Source organism: Calonectris borealis, chromosome 2 (assembly GCF_964195595.1).
Source record: "Calonectris borealis chromosome 2, bCalBor7.hap1.2, whole genome shotgun sequence".
Classification (NCBI taxonomy): domain Eukaryota; kingdom Metazoa; phylum Chordata; class Aves; order Procellariiformes; family Procellariidae; genus Calonectris; species Calonectris borealis.
This window is the reverse complement of record NC_134313.1, coordinates 138461519-138487885: the sequence shown is the minus strand read 5'-3', so window position 1 is coordinate 138487885 and position 26367 is coordinate 138461519. Positions and strand designations below refer to the sequence as shown.

The 26367-nt window shown below is 34.8% G+C and overlaps 1 protein-coding gene across 1 annotated transcript in view; it reads right to left on the bottom strand.

Moving 5' to 3' along the window:
* Positions 1 to 26367, bottom strand: part of CRPPA (CDP-L-ribitol pyrophosphorylase A) — a 124308-nt gene that overhangs the window by 34014 nt on the left and 63927 nt on the right. The window contains exons 7-9 of the mRNA XM_075143649.1: positions 21756 to 21845; positions 20962 to 21054; positions 16386 to 16514 (exon numbers count right to left, since the gene is read on the bottom strand). Coding sequence (XP_074999750.1) covers positions 16386 to 16514; positions 20962 to 21054; positions 21756 to 21845 — 312 coding nt within the window. The remainder of the gene's footprint in view (positions 1 to 16385; positions 16515 to 20961; positions 21055 to 21755; positions 21846 to 26367) is intronic.

The following is a 26367-nucleotide window of genomic DNA, read 5'->3' as shown; positions in this document are numbered from 1 at the left end:
GCAGCTACTTTCTCACACCACTGAATTTTATCCCCACTCTCATTCTTGGGATGAACTATTTCAGCAAAGAGATTATATTGCTTAGGAAAATGAATTTACCCAAGTAATAGAAAGCCATTTTCCAATTCATGCCTGCAAAAGTGGGGTGGCAAGGTATCTTGTAGCAAAACTTTGACCAGTCAGAGAGAGATGGAATTAAGGAAAATGAGGAAATCATCTGAGTTCACTAGGCCAATTGTTCAATAAGCTGTAGAAAAACGATAATTAACATTTGTTGGATGATTCTAGGTAGTGAAATGCACTTTTCTCAATCATCGGGGCGGGAGGGGGGGGCGGAAAATGAAACCCAAACATCAAGTCACCTAAGCTTTCAGTAGAATGTTAAAAAGCTAAGAGGCTGCACCTACAGACAACTATAATTGCTCTCTTTTCCAAATTTTGTATCTTTTGCAAAATTTACGCAAAATTTGCAAAACTACTGTGACATTTGCCTTCTCTTCCTGTGACACGCCAGTAAGAGTTACTAGTAAGTTAATCAGCAAAATCTTACATCAACTGGATGTAATAAATGCATGGTTAGCCGTTATTTAGTAACACAGATAACTACTTAAAATTGGTTTTGGAGTAAACTTTAGTAAGTGGAATTTTGACATACAAACATGTTTAAGGGAACTTCAGAAGCTCCCAAAGAGTGCAGTAAATCACCCCAAAACATTCTGAAGCAGACCCTCTCCAAAAGATTTAGAAACAGGGAATGCAGAAGACATTTTCTATTATTCCATAAAAATTAACTCTCCATGCTATTTCTTCTAGAGAAATCCTAGTTAAAATTATTTTCATAAGAAGAGTGTAGAGGGCATAAAAGCAGTATTGCCACTTTCAAAATAACTTTTAAACAAGGATTTGGTGCGGCTTTATGAGAATGGGCTTAAAATTTACTCTTGAGCTACATTGTATCCTGAGACATGTCAGGGCAAACTACCTTTAAAACACCTGAGTCAGATATACAAGGCACTGACAAAATTCTCCTTTAGATCAGTACCAAGTACTTGGTACCTAGTACCAAGCAGAGACTGCTGTTCAGAAGAAGGTTTTCACTAGTAAACTCTTAGTAACAATTTAGCAGTTAAGACCTGTTGCAGAAGTGTTAGTTTTAAAGCAGTTTTAAAGCTGCTGAAGGTTTATTCTCAGTTCAAAACTAAGCAGGTATCAGCTACAGACTGCAACTCTCTGAGCATATCCATTAGTTAAAAAGTGATTACTCTCGCTGAAACTTCAACTTTGCTCACTAAAAGTAAAGAGCTTCTAAACTGCACATCTATCACAGTACTGGAGTAATCATAAACTGATCTACTTCTTTCATGCACGCAGAGGATGGCATGGTTTCTGTCAGACCAAACCTGTCTGGCCAGAGATGAAGCATGGATCTTAGAAGCAACCCACAACCTTATGCAGGTCTCCCATGATGACCGACCTAAAACCATGCTCTGTTTAGAGTTTCATTTACTTCACCCGCTCCTGTGGGATCAAACACCTGTATACAAATTTACTAGATTATACGTATAGCTTTAATAATCTGCCTTACCTACATTTGTGTTCCTGAAAATGTGCATGTGATAAAGTATCAGCTGGTACACTAAGCTTCTCCTAAAGATGCATCTGCAGGACAGTATAACAAAATGAACAAGCAGTTTGGGAGAAAACACGTCACAAAATCCTTTCCTATCCTAAAATATCTCCCCTCATAGACCCCCATTCCCTAATGGGATTCTAATAATATCAAGATTTTTTTCTTTCCTGGTGGATAACATGATTAAATAATGTCTTCAGCATAAAACATTTTATCTAGAACAAACATAGTATGTTCTGCTTACATAATTTGAAAATATTTAAATTCAAACTTTTCACTGGAAACCTTTTCCATTCAAATTTTCAGATAACTAGATCCTTCATACCAACCACTGTCGAACAGGTTCTGAAAAATCAAACTCAGCAAGGTTTATCTGCAGTAGTATGCATTTGTTTGAACCTCAATATTTCAATCTCTTTGCAGGAATGTAATTATGTTAGGCTATAATCATTTCAGTGTGTTAATTATTTGACAGGAAGCAAAATAACAGTTATATTCCTGTCTAATGCAAGTATCTGGAGTATGTTATGGATGGTTTAAAAAATCCAAGAAATAAATGCAAACTCAAACAGCAATACATTTGCTTCAGTTTTTCTTCCGTGCAAACACAAAGTACCAAGGGCAGACTCCTCCTCAGCTACTGCCACTACTTTTAGAAACAGAATTCAGGACATTTCATCTCTACTCTGGGTAACTGCATCACGTTTTGCCCAGTTGTCCCATACCTTACATAACAATGACTTAAACCTCCAAAAGTTATGTCACTGTGTAGTATATACATCTAGTAGAGGAGGAGGGAAACTGTTTTAATTAAAATTTCTTATTTACAGAACGAGGAAAAGGTGCACATGACCAGGAGCCAGCACAAGAAATGGAGCTTCACCCTGACCCAGAGAGGGTGGTCCTTGAAAGAAGTAATTTACTTTTTACAGAAGGAACTAACACCCCCTCTTCCTCCAACAGGAGAATCAAAAGAAGGAGGAAGGTTACTCTCAACTTCAGAGGAAAAGGCACATGCTGTCCCTTTTGACAACACCAACAATTTCGGTTCATAAATTCCATGAGCTCATAATGATAGTTATGCCATAATTCCACAGACTAATCTTTGTGCCTTGAACACTGCAAGCACAGAGCACGCTTTGAGGACAAAAATCAAAGGCTGAACTATGAAACTGGTATCTGATCTAGTCAAAGGAAAGCTCTGAAGCCATTTTACCTCATTTTGGATAATGAAAGATCTCACGGGACACGGAGAAGCTTCTAAAATTGCACAGCTCAGGGAGTGAGTGGACATAAAAGTTTGCGTGTAGTCAGGTTTACAAAACGTACTTCATTTTACTGCTGTCATTTAAGTAGAGATCATACCTTATCTCTCTCTCTCTCAGATGTTTTGCTAAAAATTTTGCCTACAAAATTCAACACCTGGTCTGATAAATTTAAGCACAGAACACTGGAATTAAATACACAAGTGAGAGATACTTGAGCACGTATCTGCATAAGAATGGAAAAACTGAGTCAGGGAAAAAGTTGAAGGCAGAGGCTCTGCCAAAAATGAGCATTCACGCTGCTGCCAGTACCACACAGGTTGAATCAAACTCAAATGTAAACGATCCCATTTTTTAAAAGATTCTGCTTGGTGGAAAATTCAGAGATCAAAACAGTTATAAATCAAGCAGATTTATTCAAGCACATTGTGAAGTAATGGGCTCTGCCTCAATAGAAAGTATGACTTTTCTGAGCTGGTGGGAAATTACACAGTAAGGCTTGGAATATAGTTAAAATATTGTTTAGGACGATGAATAAAAATTGGCTTAGGAAAACAACAGCTCAAAGAATGTTTTAAAATCAAGTATAATTAGTTCAGACTGCGAATGCTGGAAATTCTATAATGGTGATACTTTCCACCTTTTTTTAATCCAAGCATACGATAGGAAAATAACTTTCAGAAATTACTTCACAAGAAAATTCAGATGAAAAACACTACCCATGGAGGTTTCCTATGATCTACATGTCTTTCTCTGAATGACAGTATTTTTTTAATAAAATATAGAAATACCTTATTCTACCTCTGTTACTCCCCAATTCATGCATTTCCAAGTCTTTAGAGAATTTCCACAGTAGAGTTTAATCTAACTTCAAACACTATGCATCTCACACTGTCTTGAGATACGAACATATCTTCATACCCAGATGTTCCAAAACATATTTAGACGAAAGCCAGCAGAAATGTTTAGAGACTTAACATCAGCGAGATGAAGTTGCCACGAGATTTGTTATCTTTAAATCTTAAAAAGTAAATAGCTCTCAGCAACCAGAAGCAAGCAACAGAATGCACTCAAGAGATTGTTCTGGCCTTATCCTTAGTGAAGAGAAACAACACGTATTTATTGGCTGAAAGCGAATTTGTTTGTTTGTCTGTTGCTTGGTGGTTGGTTGGATTAGATGCTGCTTGCAGCAGTTTGGTGTGAATATGGGTAAGCAATGCTGAAGGAGCAAGGGCATATTTGCACCTTTGCACGCAGTAACTGAACAGATAACATGAGGCAAATGGCTAGATGAGAAACCATGGCTGACAAGGGCACGAGAGCATACTAGGAGCTGTTCACAGACATCAGGGGAGCTTGCATGAGAATGTTCCTTTGTCATCTCTCTATAAAGACAGAAATATGCATGAGATGAAAACAATATTCACCCAGCAAAAAGAAACACACATTGAAGCTGAAAGATAGTCAGTATGCATGAAATACATTGTGCTAGAAATCTCAGAAGGGAAGATTCAGCTAGGACATGAGGTTGTGGCTGAAGAAAGAAGAAAAAAGCCTGTCTAGACAAGACAAAATTTACAAACATCTGCTGAATAACAAACCCATGCTGACGGGCCACAATAGGAGCAGGAAGATCCACAGCAGCATAGGACAAGAAAGACAAAGCAGAGAAAGAAAAAAGATAATACGAGAGAAACAGAACTGAAGGATAGGTTTCATGTCCCAGTAAACAGAAAAGAAACAGGTCAAAATATAAGAAAACTTGCAACAAGAATACGGTAGTGCAGCTAGACCTACAAGAAGAACAAAAATCCCGGCTTCTGAAAGAACCAGGATCAAAAGCCAAGAAAGAGGAGGGCAACATCGCAGACCGAGGGAGAAAACAGAACAAATTGCAGATGAGGGAGTGGGGAAGAGAGAGTAAGGAAATCAAACCAACACAAGAAGAAACAATGTTTTATATTATATTTTGAATTTAGAATACAGATCTGTCACAGAGTGGATCAAAGCTAAGGAAGAGAGCCTGGATTACATATACTGAACATAAAACGCCAAAGGGACAGAAATGGAAACTACATAATGAAAAATTGAGGAAACTTGTTAAGAAGAAGGTAAATGAGCAGCTAAGAGAATTAAATCCTCACAGGAAATATGGAAGCTACTAAGGGTGACCATATTGAAAGCACAAAGCCAATGGATGCTGCCTGGGGGGCCTGCGGGGAAGGCTCGAGTAAAGGCAGAAAGAGGGTGGTATAGTTAAACAGCAGGATAAGAGAGGTTGTAAGAACAAGAAGGCATCCTTCAAAAAGATGCAGACGTGCCCAAATAGAAAAATAGAAAGAATCATAAATTTTGGCATAGTAAATATAAAAACTCAGTAAGGCAAACAAACAAAAAAGATTTTGAAGAGAACTAGCAAAAGAATCAAAACCAATAATAAATCTTTCCTCACACACACCAGAAGCAGGAAGTCTGCCAGAGAGTCTGTAGGGCCAACTGATGATCAGTGTGTACAGTGAGCGCTCAGGAAAGACCAGCTATTGCAGGGAAACTAAATTAATTCTCTGAACTGGTGCGGGGAAATTCACATGCTGGATCTCCTCTTTGTTAACAGCCTAATAACCTGTAAAATTGCAGTTAACTGTGGAAGAGATATGGAAGAAATTAAAGAGAGGAATGTAACAAATCCTCAGGACTATATGGCATTCACCCAACAGTTCTGAAGCTCAGCTCCTAACGGTGGTGCATAATCTCTAGTTTAAAAATTGCCTTAGTAGGCATGACTGGGTGGTAGTAATTGCCAATTTAAAACAAGAAAAATCTGGAAAGATACAGAGAACTACAGAACAGAAAGCCTTAAGCCTGTGTCAGGCAATTTAACAAAAAATGAAATACTGGATAGTAATAGTGGACAGAAGTTAAAGATGATGGTAGAGTCAATGTGTCTTTCTTTTGAAGTTTTACTTCGCAATCTTAATGGATTTCTTCAAAGGAGTGGGTGACAGCTGATTGAATTTACTGGGATTTCCAAGACTTTCAACAAAATTCCTTGCCAGAGGTTTTTAAGAAAACTAAGATGCCATGACGTAAGACAGAAGTCCTGACATGGATAAATACTTGTTCAAAAGACAGAGTGGAGAGGGTAGGAGTCAATGGTCAGTTCTTAGTACAGAACACACATAGTTCAGGTGGGATCTGTTATGGGGCCTATGTTGTTCAACACATTCATAAATGAACTGGAAAAATGAGTAAGCAATAATGTAAGTTCGCTTATGATACAAAGTTCATGAGGGTAGGGCTGACTGAAATGAAATGCAGAAAGACCATTATAAAATGAGTAATTAGGCAATAGAATGATAAATGAAATTTAATATAAATGAATGTAAAAATAATGCATGTGTATTTCACATTTTAAATGATGGGATCTCAGCAGACCATTATTACTCAGAAGCAAGACCTTGTGATTAGGTCACTATTTTCTGAAGAACCATCTCTTTTTCTTTGTTGTCCAGTCTATGTAGTTGTTCATTAAGGGATGCAGTGGATGCTAAAAGTCTACATGGACCTCAGGGGACTAGACAAGAGCATGGAACAAAAATCTGTTAGGGCTAATACTTCCATAGAAAACAGCTGTAGCTCAGGAAATACTTAAGTTACAATAATTGAGTATAGGGAGAGAATTAGGGGTGTCATATATGCTTGCCCTGATCTGATTCTCTCCTACGCATTTCCTTACAGGTACTGTTGGACACAAGATAATGGCCTAGATAAACTTCTGATCTGATCCATTATGACCATCTTTGATGGTAATATATTGTAGCATAATAAAGCCCATCCCAACAAAGAAACCCAAACCTGGGATGTATCAGGACAGGTACTTCCAGATGAGACGGGTAAGTAACATAGTTGTACAAGTCTCGAAAAGGTTCAAGTGCACAAAGGAGCTATTAGGATAGACAGGATATCACACAAAGGGAGGATGGAAGAGCTTGAATTCTTTGTGCTATAAAAATAATTCTGAGAAGGATATGACTGCACTGTGAATGCAGAAAGAGATAAAACACAACCGGTGTTCCAGTAAGAATGAGGGATGCAGAAAAACCTAACTCATTTTGAAAGAGCACTTGACTGGTTAATGAAAAGAATGCAAGACTAGGAAGCAGGGGACTCAAGTCAGTGTCAGACACACTCTTCCAGTTCTGTTTTCTTAATAGCTTTAGCAATTTTTAAATGCATTTTTGAATGTAACAAAGGTTATATGAGTGTTGTTAGTTGTATTAAAAGAAGCATTCTTAACTAGTTACAGAAATAATAATGTGTGAAAAGGAAAGCTCTCACTCATCCTGTGTAAGGATGCATCATCTTTCATTCAAAGAAAAATCCTATTGCAGTCAAGAAACACAGCTCTAGTATAACAGAAGAAAGCAAATGGGGGCTGGATTAATTCACATTTCTTAAAATCCAAAATCAAAAAGAGAAGCAGTCTCATTTGAAGACAATAGAAAATACATGGTGGGAAAGATCTAGAGTAGCAAAAGCAGGTTTATAATTTCCTATTGTTTCTATCAGTTATGCTGAGAAAACGAACTTTATTCTAAATAAACTACAAAAGCTAATTGATTTCCTGATATTTTCAATCCAAAATGTCTGCTATGTTTTATTTCTGTCTTCCCAAATATTTTTTAAGAGTTCATTCAGACCTGAAGGCTGTGCACAGGCTGGGAAGTAAAGAGCAATTTCCATTCTTGACATTATATGGCTTTTGCCATAAAGTGTAATATCACATATTATTTTTATATACTTCAGCAGTGGGTATGTTCCATAATGCATGACTTTCATATCAACAATCTGATGTAAGCAACAAATAAGATTTGGGGCTCAGTATCTCAAATCCATATAGAAACCTCAAGCGCTGCTTCCAACCCTTGCAAAGAAATCCCCCAAAGGCAGCCTGGGGTGGATTACTTGATTCCTGCTTGCAAATAGCGGGAGAGGGTGAAAGTGGAAATCAATACTCCCAATATAGAATTGATGGCCATTGCCTCTGCTGCACAAATTTTAGGAGCTACCATACCTTGAAGACTGCAGCAAAAGCCACAGAATGGTTTCAGTTACTAACAATCTACAGCTTGATGGGGATTTCTTCTTGTGTTTAAATGGCTGAAGAACTGCATAAGATTTCCTGATCAAATACAGTGATGAAAATGTTCTACAAACTGAGGAAGTTATATGGTTGAAGGGGGAAGTTACATGGCACAGTAAAAAAAAAATTAAAGCACAGAAAAAAAAAACCAGAAATGTTACATATCTTTGCCATATGATTAAATACAAAACCTATAAGGCAACAGAGAACACATCTTTCAGAGAAGACGACCCTACAGTAAAATACTGATCAACATCTGTATTACCAGCCAAGCTAGCACTGACTCTATACCTATTTTCAGAGTTCAGCTTCAGCTGAACTTCAGTTATAAAACTAAACTTAGTATTGAAACTGGAAAAAGTAATCTGAAAAATTTCAGCCATATTTTTCGCTAAAAAAGTGCATCCAAAATATAAAAGATCATTAGGAAACTAACACAACAGCAAGCTGGTAACATTTTCAAAATGCCTCTTAAGCACACATAACAATTTTAATAAACTTCTTTTTAATTGTTGTTTTATGTATTCAGAGCTAAGTCAGAAAAAACAGATGTACTCTGTACTAAAGGTGAATATTTTGGTTACCTGCTAAATGATGCCTCTGGGGCGTAGCATGGAAGCAAGGTGAGAAGACTAATTTTTGATGCCCAGCTTAGACAGTAAAAGAGTACAAGCATTGCTTTAAGTCAAGAATTGCAACACTAACAATTAGAAAGTGCAACTGTCCATAAACAGATACAACGGACTTCACGGGCTTCTGTTAGGCAAGCTAGCAATGAAAAAAAGAAGTTAAAAGCAGTTTGTTTGCAAACAAAATTTTGTGTCAAAATCCTTTCATCTTAAATGTTTATGTTTCCACTAAGAGATAGCAGGTCAACATCAAAGCTTTCCTAAGATGGAAAAAAAAAAGTCAGAATAACTCATACTAACAGATTTGAAGATAAAACTCAGATGTGATGCTCATAGTATTTGTTTTTGCAAATGGTTCCAATTCAATGTTTATTTCCTATCACATTAAAATATCTAGCATAATTAATACATACACACTTCTATAAGTTGCTATACTGTATATTACATATTTTCCTTTCCTCTAGAGAGCTCAGCATTTCACTTTTTGAATCCACTTGTTCCCCAAAATTCCATTCCATACTATTAAGCTATTTTAGAGTAATATATTTTATACAATTAAAATATTCACAAAAGTATCAACTGGCAACCTTTGTTGACTAACATTGCCAGAATGGCTGAACTGGGCTATAAAAACAAGGAAGTTTAAAGACCGTTTTATGAAGATACGATTTTTAAGATAAGTCTACATGCCTTAATCATTTTGGCTGACAAGGTGATGGGAGAACTCCGATTTCTCCAATTATAAGTTCAATGGCTGAAATAAGTCTAAAAAGGTCATGTGTAAAAGGCATAAAACATTAATCTCATCATTTTCTGTGCAGCTTGTTAAACTTCTAGAAGCTGTAATAGCAGAGTCAAATTGAGCAACTTTCCGACCCTTCTCTGACAAAAACCTATACAGTTATTCAATGAAAACCCAAAAGGTTACCAATTATTTTTCTAAAAAGCTCATCTTTCTCAGAATTTGGTACTGCACTGCGAAGTTATTTTGTGGAAATGCTTCATTTGAGTGCCTTTAGTAAAGTCGCACCGTTGTAATAAATCCACTAATTTATTACCTGTTTTGGCTATGAGAGGAGGAAGACTTGAGGGGAAACAAGGAAAGGCAAGGGAGAGAGAACAGCAGAGAGAGAAAGACAGTGAGAGAAGATAAGCAAGCAAATATAAGAGCACGTATGCATGCATTCAAGGTAGACACACTAAAACCCTGAAAAACAGAACAACAATCACAATTTGTTGATCAATATGATCCAGTATCAGGCTTCAGAATATCTACTAAAATCAGCAGCAGTACAGGCAAGCAGCTGTGCTTCCCACAACGGTATGCACCGAGTGTTTCAAGCAAAAGTGAGATTTCCAGGTTTTGTGTTAAATAATTTAACACTCAAATGTTTATGACCTTTCCTGACTCAAAGTCCAAAGTTTAACCAACATTTTGGTAAACTTGGAATTAATATATTTCTTAATTGACTAATGTTCCAGGGATGTGACCCTTTTAAATTTCTTGACATGCTTTGAATGGTACAAAACAGATGCAGAAGGCTGGTTTGGTCAAACAGATTTCAGTTCAAAATAAAAAGCCACCTAGCTGGTTCATTATTTCTGTATATATTACATCGCAGAAAAAAATATTCACACACAGAAGTATTTCTTTGGAACTACTCAGCTTTCCGTCTTTCAAACATTAAATTTAAAACTGATTTTCCGTAGTTAAGTAATATAAATATTTCATTGACAGAAATCTTAAGAGAACTCTCCCACAGTTTTGATACTAACATGTAAAAATTATAGAAATATGTTGTGCTAACAGGCAGTTATTACAAGCAGTATGACTAAATCTATATCTAAAAACTGTGCTATTTCAGAAGTTCCTGTAAATGTGCTTTCATGTGAGCAAGTCTGACAGACAAAAAATTCTGATGATTAAATCAACCAGATGGACCAATGTTTTTGATCATACACTTTTTGAACAAAGCCTGTTAAGATTTCCACACATTCACACAGTAAAATATATGGATGAACGATGAGCCGTTGGAGACTTCAAAACAAAATCAAAGACAAAACTATCAAGGTGGGTCAGAAAGTTATCTGTAATTGTTGATGTGTGTGAAAATACTGATGGAGCACAATGATTCTTCTCTGTGAAAGTATAATTTTTTTCAACAAAGCAAATGAATCTGCTTCAAATAATCTCCACCCAACTGCAAAATTCAAATATGAAGATAAGCTAAATATTACTGAAATTACTGAAGATCTGAAAACCAATATATGCAAATTATCACCTATAAACATTTTATTCCATAAATTCTACTACCATCTTTTGAGGGCATTAAAAGCCGATATGGCCCATTCAGAATATTGTCCTTTATGAGCAATCTTACTATTTTTGTGTGAGCCATTCCCAAGGGAGAAGGATAGTTTCATTTTTGATTTCTTGAGTATCAAGTTAACAGACCCTCCAATTCTGTAGCTTTTATTCACTGAAAATTCCATCAAGAGTTACTTGTAGTTTTATTTTAGAAGTCAGTGTTTGTAAACCTTTTTCATCACGTCAGTTCTACCTATTGCAAAATATGTAGTCATGACTGATCACAGACAGTAGTAATAATTAAGGATAAAAAAGTGTCCAGCCTCCATGAATATCAATCTCTGGTTTTATTGGTGAATGACTTGCTAGGCCTTTGTATTAATAAGCTTACAGATGCTGATTTCTATGAGGTTACTCATGTAGAAAGTTTCAAGCTGGATTTGGGCTCTCTGTCCCAGACTCCATGCAAGCAAGATCACTCTGGCTCGTCACTCATTTGCCTAATTTTCCTTGATGAAAGAGTGAATAGTCCGTAGGATCATGCTACTTAAAAGTTCAGTTTCTGGCTCTTGAAAATACTAATACAAGTAATTACTTGGCCTTAAGGACTTCTATGGATAGATGTAGGTTTCCAGATTCATTACAATCTATTATGTCATTGCAGCTGAAATAAAAAAAGTGTCATCTTGAGAAGAGAGAGGTCTCCAGGCAGCATCCCAATCACTCTAATCAGATTGCAATAATTTGACCAATTCTATGCTGATTATTAAATGAATTAAGCAGCATGCAGGGGTCATGTAGGGCATGACTCATTTGTTTCAACAAGTTATCAAACTTCTAGTCTGTGATTTTACTTCATTTGCCCTTCAGGGTCATTACCTCACTACTGATTGCCAAACCACCTTCTACTTTGCCACTTGGATGATCCCATTTGGGATTGTGATCCCTGTTTTGAGAACCACTGCCTTAATGTCTGCACATTATACTATTTTTAAGGGATCTTTGATGAAAAAGAAACTGTAAACGTTTACCTTTTTGGTTTACCAAGTCAGATAGAAAACACATTTAGCACTCTAAGTATTTCTTGAGCCATCAAGCACACTGTAGATGGGCCTCTTGTCTTCAAAAAGTCTTAAAGACTATAATAAATGTCCAGTATGTTTGCATAAGAAATCACCCACATTTCAGTTTCCTTTTAGTTTCAAGCAGCTTCGTAACAATTATTCTACTGCATCATTCATCTCTTTTTAGTGTATGGACTGTGATTTTTCTGGCTGCAGTGAATAGTTCCTTCATCTTAATCAAATAGCGGTTTCAGAGGCAAAAGTATTTGGGGCCACCTTACCCCAAGCAAGCCTTAGCACATATTTGCTGTTCTGACCCGACATTCTGTCAGTACTTCTCTGACGTAGGATTATTTAAAATTAATATAGTTCTATAACCAAGATATATTAGTATTACTTTCATATCTTAAAGCTTTCTGTGGCTTCCTATCTCCATCCATGCATGCTTTATTTTGGATTATAATTGTTCCTTTTTATTCTCTGTGAAAAGTAACAAAGTTATTACTGAAACTTCTAGACCAAGCTTTTATTCCTGCAACCTTTACAAGCTTCTGAATTTGCACTTCCATATTAGGAAATGCTGCTTATATTTTCTTTTTATGTGTTTTGACTATTTTTTGTAATTCAGTCATAGGACATTATTATTTTAAAAGGGAGCCGTAAGTAGAGAAAATAATTTTTTTTTTTTAAATTACTGTCATATTTAAGTAGAAAACCATTAACTACCTAGGATATGTTTAAAGATAATAATGCATGTGGTTTGAGAGATCAAAGCCCAAGTTCAGTATTATTGAATTGCTCAGAACACAGATCAACAAATAACTACTACATGCAGCTGAGGTTCCCTCCCTAATCTTGTAGTTTGAATGACATAAACCAATGCTTTCAAGATTAATATTTTTCCAGCCCTGCACGGATGCAATGTCATGACATTACCAAAGTATTCTTTGGTTTCTTAGCAATTCTTAACACCCCTTTTAAGTAAAACTTTGTTTATTTAAGAATAACTTGGCTTCTTTTTATAGCTTTTCCTCCTAATATTCAGAATTGGCTGTTCTGCATTACACCCTACTAGACTAACTACTACTAAAAAAAAAAATTCTTATTCTGATATATAATAATACCATACCAGTCATTGCTATTTTCAAGGTAAAATACTCATTAAATCAAACAGTTGGAATTTTACTAACATTGTCATCAACATATGCCAGTTATATCTTCCATAAAAGCTGGATTTTTCTCCCTGTTTTTAAATTCCCCTTGCTTATCAGCTATTTCCTTCAACTCATCTGTAAAACCCTCAAAAGCTAACTCCACAAGTTCAGACTCTGGAATTTCCTGAATATTCTTTTCCCCTCTGTGTTCGGAATATGTAAACCATTTCTAACATTGTGGAACTGTTTCAGAAAAGAACTGTCTTTAAAAATATTTTCGTAAGTGAAAGTTAAATCAACAATATTTTCAGGATGCAAACTAGAGCTGTTATGAAGTGGACCCCATCTTTGTATCAATATCAGTAATTTCGTATTCCATGCATGATGTTTATAAAAGAAATAACTATTTGTGTACAAGCCATGAACATGCACTCATTTTGAGCAAATGGAAGGTACAAAGCAGGTCATTTATAAACCACATTAAAGCCTTTTCCTTTAATTTTCCTGATTAGCTTCTTGGAGTATCAAATATTCATAGAAGTACTCGATATTTTTTTCTAAATACCAAACAAACACTGCATTTAAGAAATGAAAATGAAGACTTATACTTTTTCTTAGGGCTTCACATCTCCTCCAACACTGTCAAAAATGTACTCCTAGTTTCCAAAAGCATTTCACTTTCATTTCCAAAAAACAATTATATATCTCAAAAAATATTTCAACAAATTTACTTTTCTAATGCAGAATCTTAAAGAGTGCCCCCATATTCTTTTATATCAACATATCATCACACCCACTTAATCATATAACCCTTCTAAATGTGAAATAATTTCACCTCAGTATTACCGTGGTCATATGTCTCAATAAATTCCTCGTCTCTTATGTTTTATCCCTGTTTTTGAATTAGCAAACGTGTGTATATCAACCGTTCATGTAGGGTAGTGATGATATAAACCTGTCAGCTGAAGCGAAGCTCCGTGAAGTAATCTGTCATCACTCTTTTCCTGAAATAAACTATAGCTTTTAGGGACTTCTGGAAAGCGGATACTGACAGAAGTTATTGCAATAATAGGCTGAGTATCCTGCATTACAGCAGCAGGTGCTTTTTGTGTTTCCACTTCCCCTGGACCCCCCATCATGCCTGTATGAAATTCACCCTTCCATCCTCGAGCATGGAATTCACCTATGGATTCACCTAGTATCTAATGGGTTGTACTAAAAGTAAAATAACTTGGTGACTCTCAAACCATGCTTTGGAATTTAAAAAAAAAAAAAAGAAACTGTTTTAAAGATATCTTTTCACTTAACAAATTGCTTTTGTTCACAGTGCCCCCCTCTCACTCTCCCCCAGACCAGCAATAAAGTTTGGGTTACATAATTTCTAGATTCATGTCCAGTCTTCCCATAGGTCTTCACCTAGAAACAATTGTGTTCTTTGTAGATCTGCAGCAAAAAGAAAACTTAATACATATATCACATATATACACATGATCTGTATAACCTATTTGTTAGTCATCCATCAAAACAATGACAAGCAGGAACTCAGGACTGTATCTCCATCTTTGTGAGCAGGACATGTTTTAAAGCCATTTTAAAACAAGATAGCTAGCAGTAGTTTACTTACTTTGCAAAGTGTTTTACTCTATGTAATACTTTTTCCATGCTTATAAATGACGACTCTGCCTGCAGTGATCTTACATAATCATTCTAGCTTTTATTTTCAAAAAATGGAGGCAGCATTCTGCTGCAATTCTCTTACCACTAAGGATCAAGAATTTCCTTTCAGATCTCATACTGTGGTTATATATGCCTGTTATTGATAAAATGTTTTGGTGCCATGGTCACAAAAAACCACTGAAGATTATAAAAGCTTTTCCTTTTTTCCAGTCAGCTTTACTAACTGTTGTTATCCACATATGTATATTTGATCCATTTGCATATAAAATCATATATACACCCAATGAAGTTTAAAAGGAAAAAACTGTACTTCCACTAAAGCAGTATTTGCAATGTTACTTTTTACCATCATAAGGTGGCTCTTAGAGCTACGTTTCAACAGTTATTCAAATGATTTTTACCAAAGGAAGCCAGAATTCACCCTGGAAAAAATGGGGTTTCATAGTACCAGAAAGAAGATTGAAAATAGTTGTATGCCCTTGTATGTTGTACGAACAAGAGACAAACTAATGTCATATAATAACATTATTCATATTCTGTTGGCATCAGAAGTCTGTAAAAGCATAAACTGATAGGTGTTGATACTCATAGCTCCTAATAAAGCCATAGAATTTGGAGGGAAAATCAAGTCTTTGGTATACCAGAAAAAGATATCTAACTATTGCTATGTTTAATCAATTATATATAAACCCAAACACTTAACCTAAAAAAATCAGTTGTGATTACATTTATTCTTCTTTATTAAAATTTCCATTGAGGGAAGTTGTCCTTGACAAGGTACTTAGCAACAACTGAAAACATCAGTGTGTTATCAACATTCTTCTCATAGTGAATCCAAAACACAGCACTAGGAAGAAATTTAACTCTATCCCAGCCAAAACCAGGACAGTATCTAACTTACTTCTTCCTTCAATGTTGACTAAGTAAAGAAGCTGCAAAGACTATATCTGCACTGGAGGCACACATTTCTGGTTGGCAGAACACGTTTCCCAGGCAAAATGGTTTATTTTAAATAGCTTTTGCGAGTACGAACGCTACTGGAGTGCTAACCCTTTTTGCCTCCAGCTGAGGCAATTTGCTGCTATTGCTGACATGGACACTGTTTTTTCAACACCTATTTGCCATGCCCTTTCTGTCACCTGAATACTAAACACTGTTTTGATGAGGATTGTAAAAGTCTGCAGAACCCTGATTAAATGCGCTTCTGCTATTTTTTACTTTTTTAATGCTGCAAAAAGCAAGTTTCCAAGCAGAGAAGCAAAAAGAAAAAGGGCCCTGACATTTTTGCGTGCTTCTAAAAAATGTTTACCATTTATTCCTCTCTAATCAAAATGCTTACATTTTTGCCTATCACTACAGGCTTTTCTGAATTTTGAACAAGAACAGGCAAGAACCTTCCCAAAAAATCTTTTTCATGTCATATTTATTTCCCTTTGATTTTGTTTTAAATGAAGATTCTATCATTAATCATATAAATCACAAAAGAAGATAATTTGCAGAAAAAGAATTACATACCTTATATTGGATAAGGAGACCATAAACCAAAATATTTTTCTTTTTCACTTCCCCTGCAAATTTCTTGATTCTGGTTAGTTCTTCCATCCCAATGCTGAAAGAAATATTTTCTGAAATATCCAAGTGTACCTGCAAAGGAACAAATAAGAAAAAAAAAACAACAAAACAAAAAAATTCCACTTCTTCCATAATGCGTTATTTTAAACTGCCAGTTTTTAGTATCTCATTTTTATGTGTTAAGCATAGCTTCTATTACTATTGGATTCCACTACTTATATACTCAGTGACATGAAAATTATTTGTTTTCAAAGCACAGTGAAACCAATATGCCAGAACACATCCAAACACAATGTTCTAACTGCATATTAAAAATATTTAATTAAATCAGAAAACAAACAACATTGTTTGCTAAGCTCTAATCTAACTTTCACAGATTTTTTTTTTTTTTTTTTACTATCAGGATACTAGAGAAATATAGGTGTTTTTCTTAAGCATCTTAAAGGTTTTCAAAATGGAACCACATTCTTTAAAGATTTATTTTGAATTTACTACCTTTTCAGTATAGCATATTAGTTGCCTAAATTGGATTAATTTCAAGATAACACTTCAAGTTTAAAAAGCAGAAACTACTTCAAAAAAAGGTAGGTATATGACTATCCCGAGCTTTTAGGCAGGGAAAGGCAGGTCTCATATCCAGCAGGGATGCTGCACAAACATGGTGGGTCTTACAGGACCTGAACTGGTATCTCCAGGGAGGTATCAACTAGCTCAACCCTTTCCCAAGGCTTATGTGTTCCACAGTTTAATCAGTTTACCTTACAAAGTTTCTGTTAACTGTAGAAATCAAAATTAAGGATGATGATTTGTGCATACAAAGTTTCAGCATCTATTAATAGCAGAAATACCTTTCCCCTTAAAAGAAAGAGAAAATATTTTTCTGGCTGAATGATTCCATCGATATAAAACCTATCTGTAAGTACTACAGAGAGGTAGGAGTATAGAGGTAGCCCCAGAGATCTGTGCTTGGGAAAATTATTTCAAGTTCCCTTTGTACCTTATGTACAATTTATCCTCACAGATAATAGTTTTTTTACTCATTTTCCCTTGCAGCGCTTTTTAAAAAGCTGTTTACTGTCTAAGTGCATATTCACCAGGAGCAAAGCTATTGTCTTCTACTACACAGGCAGAGATTAATTTTCAAACGCTCATTATTTTGTTATTTTTTTACCCAAAACAAGGCCAAGTACTGCTCATTTACAGCTATTTACGAGAAATTTTAATACCTATTATTGTGAGAAAACACGACCTAACACCTATTTACCATTAACCTGTTCCACAGCTTTAAAAAGATTTTTCTCAAACTTACTTTTGTACTGAAATGCAAATAATGGCAACTACAGAGCTGAAGTACTAGCATTCCTTTCTTTCTAACCCTAAGTAATAACAACAAAATAAAAATCATATCCATATCCATAGCATCTACAAACATGAACATGTATTACTCAGAAAAGTAATGTCAGTGTAAGAATGTGATTCTTCTGGTTATAGCAGAGTTGGAGAGGATACTGTTTTGATGCAGACAAATAATTGCATGAAGTTTATCTCTGTGCTCCTATTTCTCCTGTAACATTAATTTTCCCTCTTCTGCTATGTCCAGATACAGTAGTCCACTTGCTGCCTCAGCTTATAGATGCCACAAAAAACTCCAGTCAGGCACCACGATAAAGGACAGACTTTGCAATCTGTGGCAATTTATAGGCGGGAATATGGACAGAAGTCACCCTGTTCAGCGCAAGCTCATTCTTTTACTCAAATAATTCTCCCCAGGCTGGTTAAACAAATGATCTGGCACAATAATAACACCTGTCATTTTTACAACTAAAGAAGCTGAATATCAGCAGGAAAAATAAAACTGATTCTCTTAATTATCAGATTGTTATGAAAAAGTTACACGTGTCCTGAAATCAAAGAATAGACAAGAACTTTACAGTTACACAAAAGTCTACGTTAGACTGTTCCTGATTATGAGGTCAGAATGGAAGCAGTTAGCTGCTCTTCTCATTTATCCTTTCAATTCTTCACTACCAGGAACAGTTTTACTTTTGAGAATAGAAAAGAATAATGTTTCCCGAACAGCTAGTACCTAAACCCTATGCATTTAAATGTCATCATACTGCTTAAAATTCTGAGTCACGTTTGCCTGAGAAATATTAATGTGCCCTTTTACATCAAAAGAAAGTATCTTACAGGACTTTCACTAACAATGCATTCAGGTTTTATGTTAAGTGAAGTATATAGCAAAGAATAAAGCTGAAAGAATCCCACTCATAAGCCTTAGTGAAGAGGACACCCAACATTGAATTTAATTAAAGGCTGCTGAAGGAAGTTTCTATCCCCCAGCCATACCATCTGTAATGAGTTTTAGGGATCAGAAGTTTAAAGGACTTAAATAGTTCCCAGTGATTAATATGAGACAATGATTTGTTTAGCTAATTCTTTAGTCATTTAAAACATACTTTCCAGTCCTCCTATTTTTTCCTTCTTGTATTTCAAAAAGATAGTGTGGTAACTCCATAAAATTTGAAAGTGTAGCAGAAAATGCCTTTTTATAGTCAGGGTACTTCATTTTTTAAAGATACTTTTAACAAATATATGTGTATCTGTGTTTTAAATGTTAGCAACTGCTTCCACCTAGTTATGAGACTTTTCTCCCACTGTCTAGTTTTGGGAAATTTCAAGTAGTTGTCAGGAACTGGTGGATCTGGAGTACAGTAAAGGGATTAAATGTATCATTTTCTCCTGAGGTTATTTTACAAGGTGTCCACCTAAATAATTCGTCCATGCTGCAGGCTGCTTGAGCAAGTATAGTTTCATTAAAAATTGTCCTGGATTCTAAAATGACTTCAAGATCTAGTATCTTAGGGGCAAAGCCTGAGTTTCATGGTGAGCTTTTGTAAGCATTATTTGCATTCATACCTATTTCTCAGGAAACATTAAGTCCAGAACATTTATAGCTACAATTATTAAAGCAAAGCTCTCACATTCCATGTGTCACACTAAAAAAGCACTTAATTCAAAGTCCAGAGTAGAGATTACCTATGAATCCGGCACAAAATAAGCATGCTTTTAACACTGTAGTATGACCTAGTTGATTAACAATTCCAACTTTATCTGCACAATCCCAAAATTTAACACAGACAGAAATGGGTTTTTATATTCTTGATAAAGGACTAATGAAAACATTCTCAGTCCAGAAAAGAGCATTCTGCATATCCAGTAGCCTTGTAAATGAGCAACAGAATTCCAGGCATGTAATTGCTCTGATTATCAAAGGCAGAAAAAAATTATCTTTGAAAATTTAGTAAAATTAAAGCGCTACCCTGAACTTCCTCAAAAATAGGGTCAAGAAAAAAAAGACGGTCTAGAAATAAAGTGCTAAATATTGATGTTCACAGAATGACAGTAGCTCACTCCAAGATAACAGCATACAATAGGTAAGGATATAACTTTTTTCATTTGTAAAAGTAATTGATCTTCATGATATCTCATTTATTTGTTAGATCAGTAATGAAATTTCATCACTTAAATTTCAGATTAAGCCTAAAATTGAGAAGTAAATGCTCAGTTTTACCTCCAGATCACTAGACTATGCACTTCAGAAACTATTCAGGCTTCATGTAAAATAACTATTTATTCCTTTTTGAAGAGCTTCATATATGGAATTATACTTTTAAATCACAACCTATTATCTTGTGTTATTGCTGGAGAGTATAATAAATGTAGTCCAGAGGCACACTCCTTGTGACATATGGCATTAATGACACTCTTCCACCCAATACTTCTCACCCCTACCTAATAAGCCAGAAAACATAACGACAGAATTAATTGGATCTGTTTACACTGCACGCAGACTTCCAAATCTACTTATATTTTCTCCTTTTTAACAGTATGAGTAAAATAAAAGTCATGTACACCTTCAGCTGTCGTCCACATGAACTGTTAAATTATTCTGACAGCAATATTCAAATAATGAGAATTTCAGCCAAAAATACACTTTAAAACTTTTGCCACATACTAGAATAGATTTTTCAGTCTTAAAACATCTCAATAAGTAAAGTATGTATTAAAATTATATTGCAAAGTACTTCAAAATTAATTTTTAATACTTGGACCAGAAAACCAACAATAATTTTAAAACTTTGAATAAACCACACAGCATAGAAAAAAATAAAGCCACTTAATTCTGTTTCAACAGAACATTCAAGCAGAGTACATCATTTGTAGCATCCCCAGCAGAAATGGAGCACAACAGCAAAGCAGGAGTTAACAGTTCAAAATGACTAGCCACAATGAATCTTTTGCAGAAATATATAACTAATAAATTGTCATTTGCTAGTGTTGGTTTATTTCCTGACAGCATGCAGTACATATGCTGAAATGCAAATGATGCTCTTTACAGTCCAATTTATAGTTCAAATTTACAATTTTATTCAGAGCTAGCAGCAGTTTAAACCTAGTCTAACATTTAAAACTACTTCATTAGATGCTTTTACAGTAACTTACAGGAGTTACCTACCAAAATAAGGACAACTGGATATAAGAGAGGAATATTTGATTTTTCCAACATATCCACTAGTTGCTGGGTTTCTTGAATGGCATAGTTTTTATCCTAAATGAAAATAAATGTTTAGAATTACTGAAAACATCGAACAACGACTTCATAAAAATGGAATTCAAAGATCTGTTATTTACCAAAAAAAGATACATCACTTTTTTGGTTTGGGGGGTTTTTGGTTGGTTAGTTGGTTTTAATATATTTGTAATGCTTTTGTCTGATAAAGTTATAGCTGTTTGAAAAAAATTGAGATTAGTAATGTTACACTTAAGAAATATATATATAACAAGCTTAAGGGTCTTGACTGATTCATCTAAAACCTTTCTGTTCCCACACAGGGACCCAAATAAGGATTGCATGGCATGCATGTGTCCAAAATAGGAAACACTAATTTAGACCATGGTAGCAATGCACAGTTAGATGATTACACATATGACATACCTCTTCTTGAGACAATTCATTTCAATACAATATCTATGAAAAGAAATTTTAAACTACTTTCAGTCGCATCCCTCTTGTTCAAGAATTAACGGCTGGTTTAATAGCACACTGGCGAAAGTGCAGAACCAGGAGAGAAAGAACAGACCAGCATCTCAAAGGTCTAGTTTGGTGCACATCAGAAACACCAAACATTGGAATGGATACACCAAGAGGATAGAAATAACAAACAACTTATTATTCAAATATGTAATTATTATTTACCATTACTAGTAAGTTTAAGTGCAAAACTAAAAGCATGCATCCTTACTACTTACATTTACGCAAACAAAATTGTAGCATTGTTCTGAAAAAGTGATTTGTAGTTGGTTGTCATTTTTGCTTAGAGATACTGATATAGCTTCAACCTGATTAGAAAAAAATAAATATTACCATGTCACAAATTTGACTTCAGCCTTAACTATCTGCTAAATCTTCCACCATTATGGCAGAGTTTGTTCATTCAAATGATTTAAAACTGGCAATTATTATTTCCACTACAAGAATAAAAAATGGCTCAAATTTTTAGGTGACTCAACAGTGAAGCATGGAGTCCAACACCCCGCAGTTTTCTGCAAGTTTTTGCTGAAGCATCCTGCTAGGGGGAGCCATTCCAGAAACAGCCCTGGAAGTATCAGACACTAGTGCTGCTGCCTGGCTTAGGATGCTCAACTGTTCCCAGAGATGAAAACACTGTTCATAGGATCAAGACGATCTAATGATTTAGACCTCTAATTCTGAGAAAATCTCTATAATATTCAAATAAATTTTGTCTTCATGCAACTAAAAATAAAAATAAATTAAGAAGTACGTACGAAAGACCAGGTGCACGGGTATTCTAGGATTCTGCATGTGACAAGACTCATTTAGAATTTCTCCTGAAAATCATTTCCTCAATGAATACTTTAAAATACTGTCTTAATCACAGACATACTTATTTTGCAGTCTTTACCTATAACACCAGCTGAGAAATGATCCTACCCTAATTAAAATAAAAAGCAGATTCTACTACATTATCAGCTTCAGGATTGCCTTAAGTAAAACAGCAAACCAGGCAGTAGAAGGGGAATTTGTTCCCCAAGAGAAGGTAACACTTTGAAGCCAATTAAAAAAAATTGAAAATAAGGCCAAAAAAAAAATCTTCATGTTGCTTCTATTAAACCAGCAAACCTCACTGTTCCACTGCTCAAATGAGATTTATTTCTGCCCAGAAGACATATTATATATAGCAGCAAACAACAAAAGCAATACACTGCTCTGTTCCCTCGAAATGTCACTTAATCCACAATCCAACAGAAGTACCAAATACAACATTTAAAAAGGCTTTGCGCTGTTATCTAAAGCGGTGTTTTTTATTTTTTTAATACTTGGGGACCTAACTTGTTTGCAAAGGAAGGTGGTTTGAAACCCAAAAGCTGATATTTATGCACTAAAGATTTTAGAAACATTTTGGGCTGAAACTTTGATAACACAGCCCCAAATAGTTGACATTTAATATTTCAAAGAGATTTCAAAAAAAAAGAAAAATCACAGAAGGCAAGAATTACTTAAAATACTTTAAAAATGCAATACTCCAAGGCTCTCCTGGCTTGAACTTCTGCAGAAGTAAAATCTGAAATCCCCAGTATGTTTACAACCTTGCACGTACTTAGATGAACAGAAGCATACTGCACGCCAGAGTCTTTTCAGAAGGTAAATGGAACATGACTCAAGGGAGGAGGCCTACTTTTTTTTTTCCTTGAGGTATTACAATACATGATACTTAACTACTCCTGAACATTTAAAAATTAATTTAGAGTATCAGAGTTTTGATTTAACTTGAACAATTTGATAAAGCAGTACACTCAGCCTTTGTTTTACAGCCATATTATCATATTTCTCTCTTGGAAAAGTAAGCACAGCTGCCTAACTAGAAGCTTCAATACATGATCAATTAACTAAAATTAATTCTTATTCTACTTGGCATGTTAGTACCCTATGCAAAATGATTTTTTAAATTGAAATTAATATTAATCAAAGTTATCAGCTACTTGAGAGAGCAAAAATTACCTAAAAATACCACCTCAGTAAAAAGTGTTTGTCACATAATGTTTCAGTGTTTAAATAGAAAAAAGTATATGGATTTGCTTAATCACTTCTGGTCATTGTAGCAATTGATTCTCAGCTAGTGTAAAGAAGCAGAGATGGTAAGTTTTTATGAACATGAAGATAGGAATAATAAATATGTTTTCTTTAATGTTTTTCTACTTATCAGATGCCCTGTGCTGAAATTTCAACTTTATTCAACATCCACTTTCATAAAATCAAAAAATAAGTTAGTTAAATTGTATCAGAATTTAAAATCACAATTAATACCAATCCAGCAGATGGACAATGCAATGATTAAGAAATTAGTGAATTTCTAGTAGTGAAACACTAGTTCATTTCCTAATTGAAAACAACCAAATATTTTGATATACTGCTTGTGAATATTTATCCAGTCACAAAAATAATGCACAACTTCATCCAGTTGATTACACTTCATGTGACAGGAGCACCTTGTCACTGAATAAGCAGGAGTACATAATTTCCAGTCACAGAAGAAAACACCTCAGCCCCCATTTAGGTTTGCTTTCTTCACAAGAAAGGGCTAAATAACAAACTTAAGGAAAGACTCAACTTATGTCTTTCACAGTAAGATATATTCTGCAAAACATTCATTTATTAGTTATACAGTTTACAGTAACACTGATTAAAATACTTAGTCTTAAAGTACTTTGCAAGTACTTTGTTGCCTTAACAATATATTTATTTTTTTTTTTAGTAAAGCTTTTCTTTTCTTTTTCTTTCTAGTTCATCAGTTCAATTTTTAGGTCTTTTTTCCCCTGTTATTGGCATTATCATGTTATTGGAGTCTCTCTCAGAAATCCCTCTAACAAAATTTCTTTTGAATTCTTCTTTAAGGAAGAAGATTCTTTAAGGATGCATCTAGAAGTTATCAAATGTCTTAGAAGTAAATATGGCTGCTACTAAGAACTAGAGTGTCAAAACTATCTAAAATGTTAAAATATTGACCATAGTTAGTTTAAATTTCAGATAGTGTCTTATTTAGATCAATTACCCTCCAATTAGCCTTTGAAAAGGCCCAGCTTTCAGTGCGGTACGTTTAACTTGCTTAAAATAATTATCATGTTGTACAGAGTCAAATCTCTCTCTCACAAGGTTACTGTGCTTCACTTGTGAAATCATAGGCCAGTGGATATATTCTTTCTAAGGTGCTTCAAATTTAGAAGTTCTGTATATTGGTAATCTTAAAAATTAGATCTTGGAGTTTTTACTGTTTAAAATCAAGACACTCAATACATAAATATTAGTTTTTACAGATTTTCAATCTAAGGGTTCATAAAATGAATGACTAAGGATGTTTCAAGGAACAATACAAAACAGAGATCTTTGAGTTCTTTGGCAGGTGTCACTTTGCAGGAATGTTTTGAAAGTGTTGAAGAGAAATTTAACAACCAACTTCATTATGAGGAAAGACAACATGAATCAAAAAAGAGAAGAACAGTGCTAGAAATCATCAACTAAATAAACTGATTTAATAGAGCCATCAAAAAAATTCAGTCCCATATCAGTAGGAATCCCTTCATTTTATGCTCTCATTACCTTGTTTGTGGTCATTTTAATTGTGTTTTATTCAAATGCACCATAGGTTCAGGTGCCTGACCAACCCAGCAATTAACTGGTTTTGCAAAGAAAATTTGAAAGCATGTTGTAAATTTTAACTAATTTTGGTGCCAGTCTGATTTGAGGTTGCTGAGTTTGGGGTCAGTGTTGTCTGATCAAACATAACACATTCTTTGACCTTTCTTACTGGCTTGGAAGTGTTTCTCATGGTATGATTAAAGTGGTTATATGCAAACATAATATATAGATAAGTCAACACTTTTTTTCTAATATGGGTAAGTGACGTCTTCCTAGTAATTGCAAAATAGTTTAAATAGAGAGAAAAAAGGAAAAATAGCAATGGATCTGGTATCAGTGACATGGAAACATACTTCTGCTCCATTATACAGCTATTCAGATAAGAAAAGATCTTACTCAACTCTGCTAATATTTTGCACTTTTAAAGGTAGACATTTAATAGATATAAAGCATGATCTTCCATACTAAATACCATTCTTTCCAAACAAAAACTGTAAGTACAATATCAAATGACATTTCTAAATACAAAATAGCAACACAGTTTGTTACAGAAGAACATCCTACTATTAACTAAGCACACAATGCAGAGGATCAACAGACATGAATAAAACCATTATAGCAGTAACTATGCAAATCAAGAAACCTGTATTTTTGAACAGCTATTCCTCATCTGTTTCTCTGGGTATTAGAAAGACATGAGATCATCACATAATATATAATTAAGAATCACCTCAAGATCAGTCAAGATTTAAGCAATTGCCAAATGTTAATCACCTTTGGGAAAATGAAAATATGTGATAGTTCTATTAATAGGAATAATGAAAAAGGAAAAGAGAGTTAAATGCCAGTAGAAAATTCCATCAATATCCTACAGCAAAGGCTTCAATGAGTATTCACTATGAGTGAAATGTACCCCTATCTCTCTGCAAAAAGGCTGATTAATTTGACCTTGCATTCACAGCTCTGCAGGAATACAACTTACTCTTTAATTGGTTCAGACTTCAAAGTAACAAAAGCATTTCCTCTGCAACATATTTGTAACAATGTGGGCTTACTGAATTCATAAAGTCTAAAGAAAATGGCCTCTCTGTTGCCTGGATCCAATTGCTCCTCTAATCTAATATATACATTTTAAGAGGATCTGTAAGATCCCCCTCTACAGCATAATTGGGCAGAAGATGCTTCTTCCACACCTGGTGTTAATCC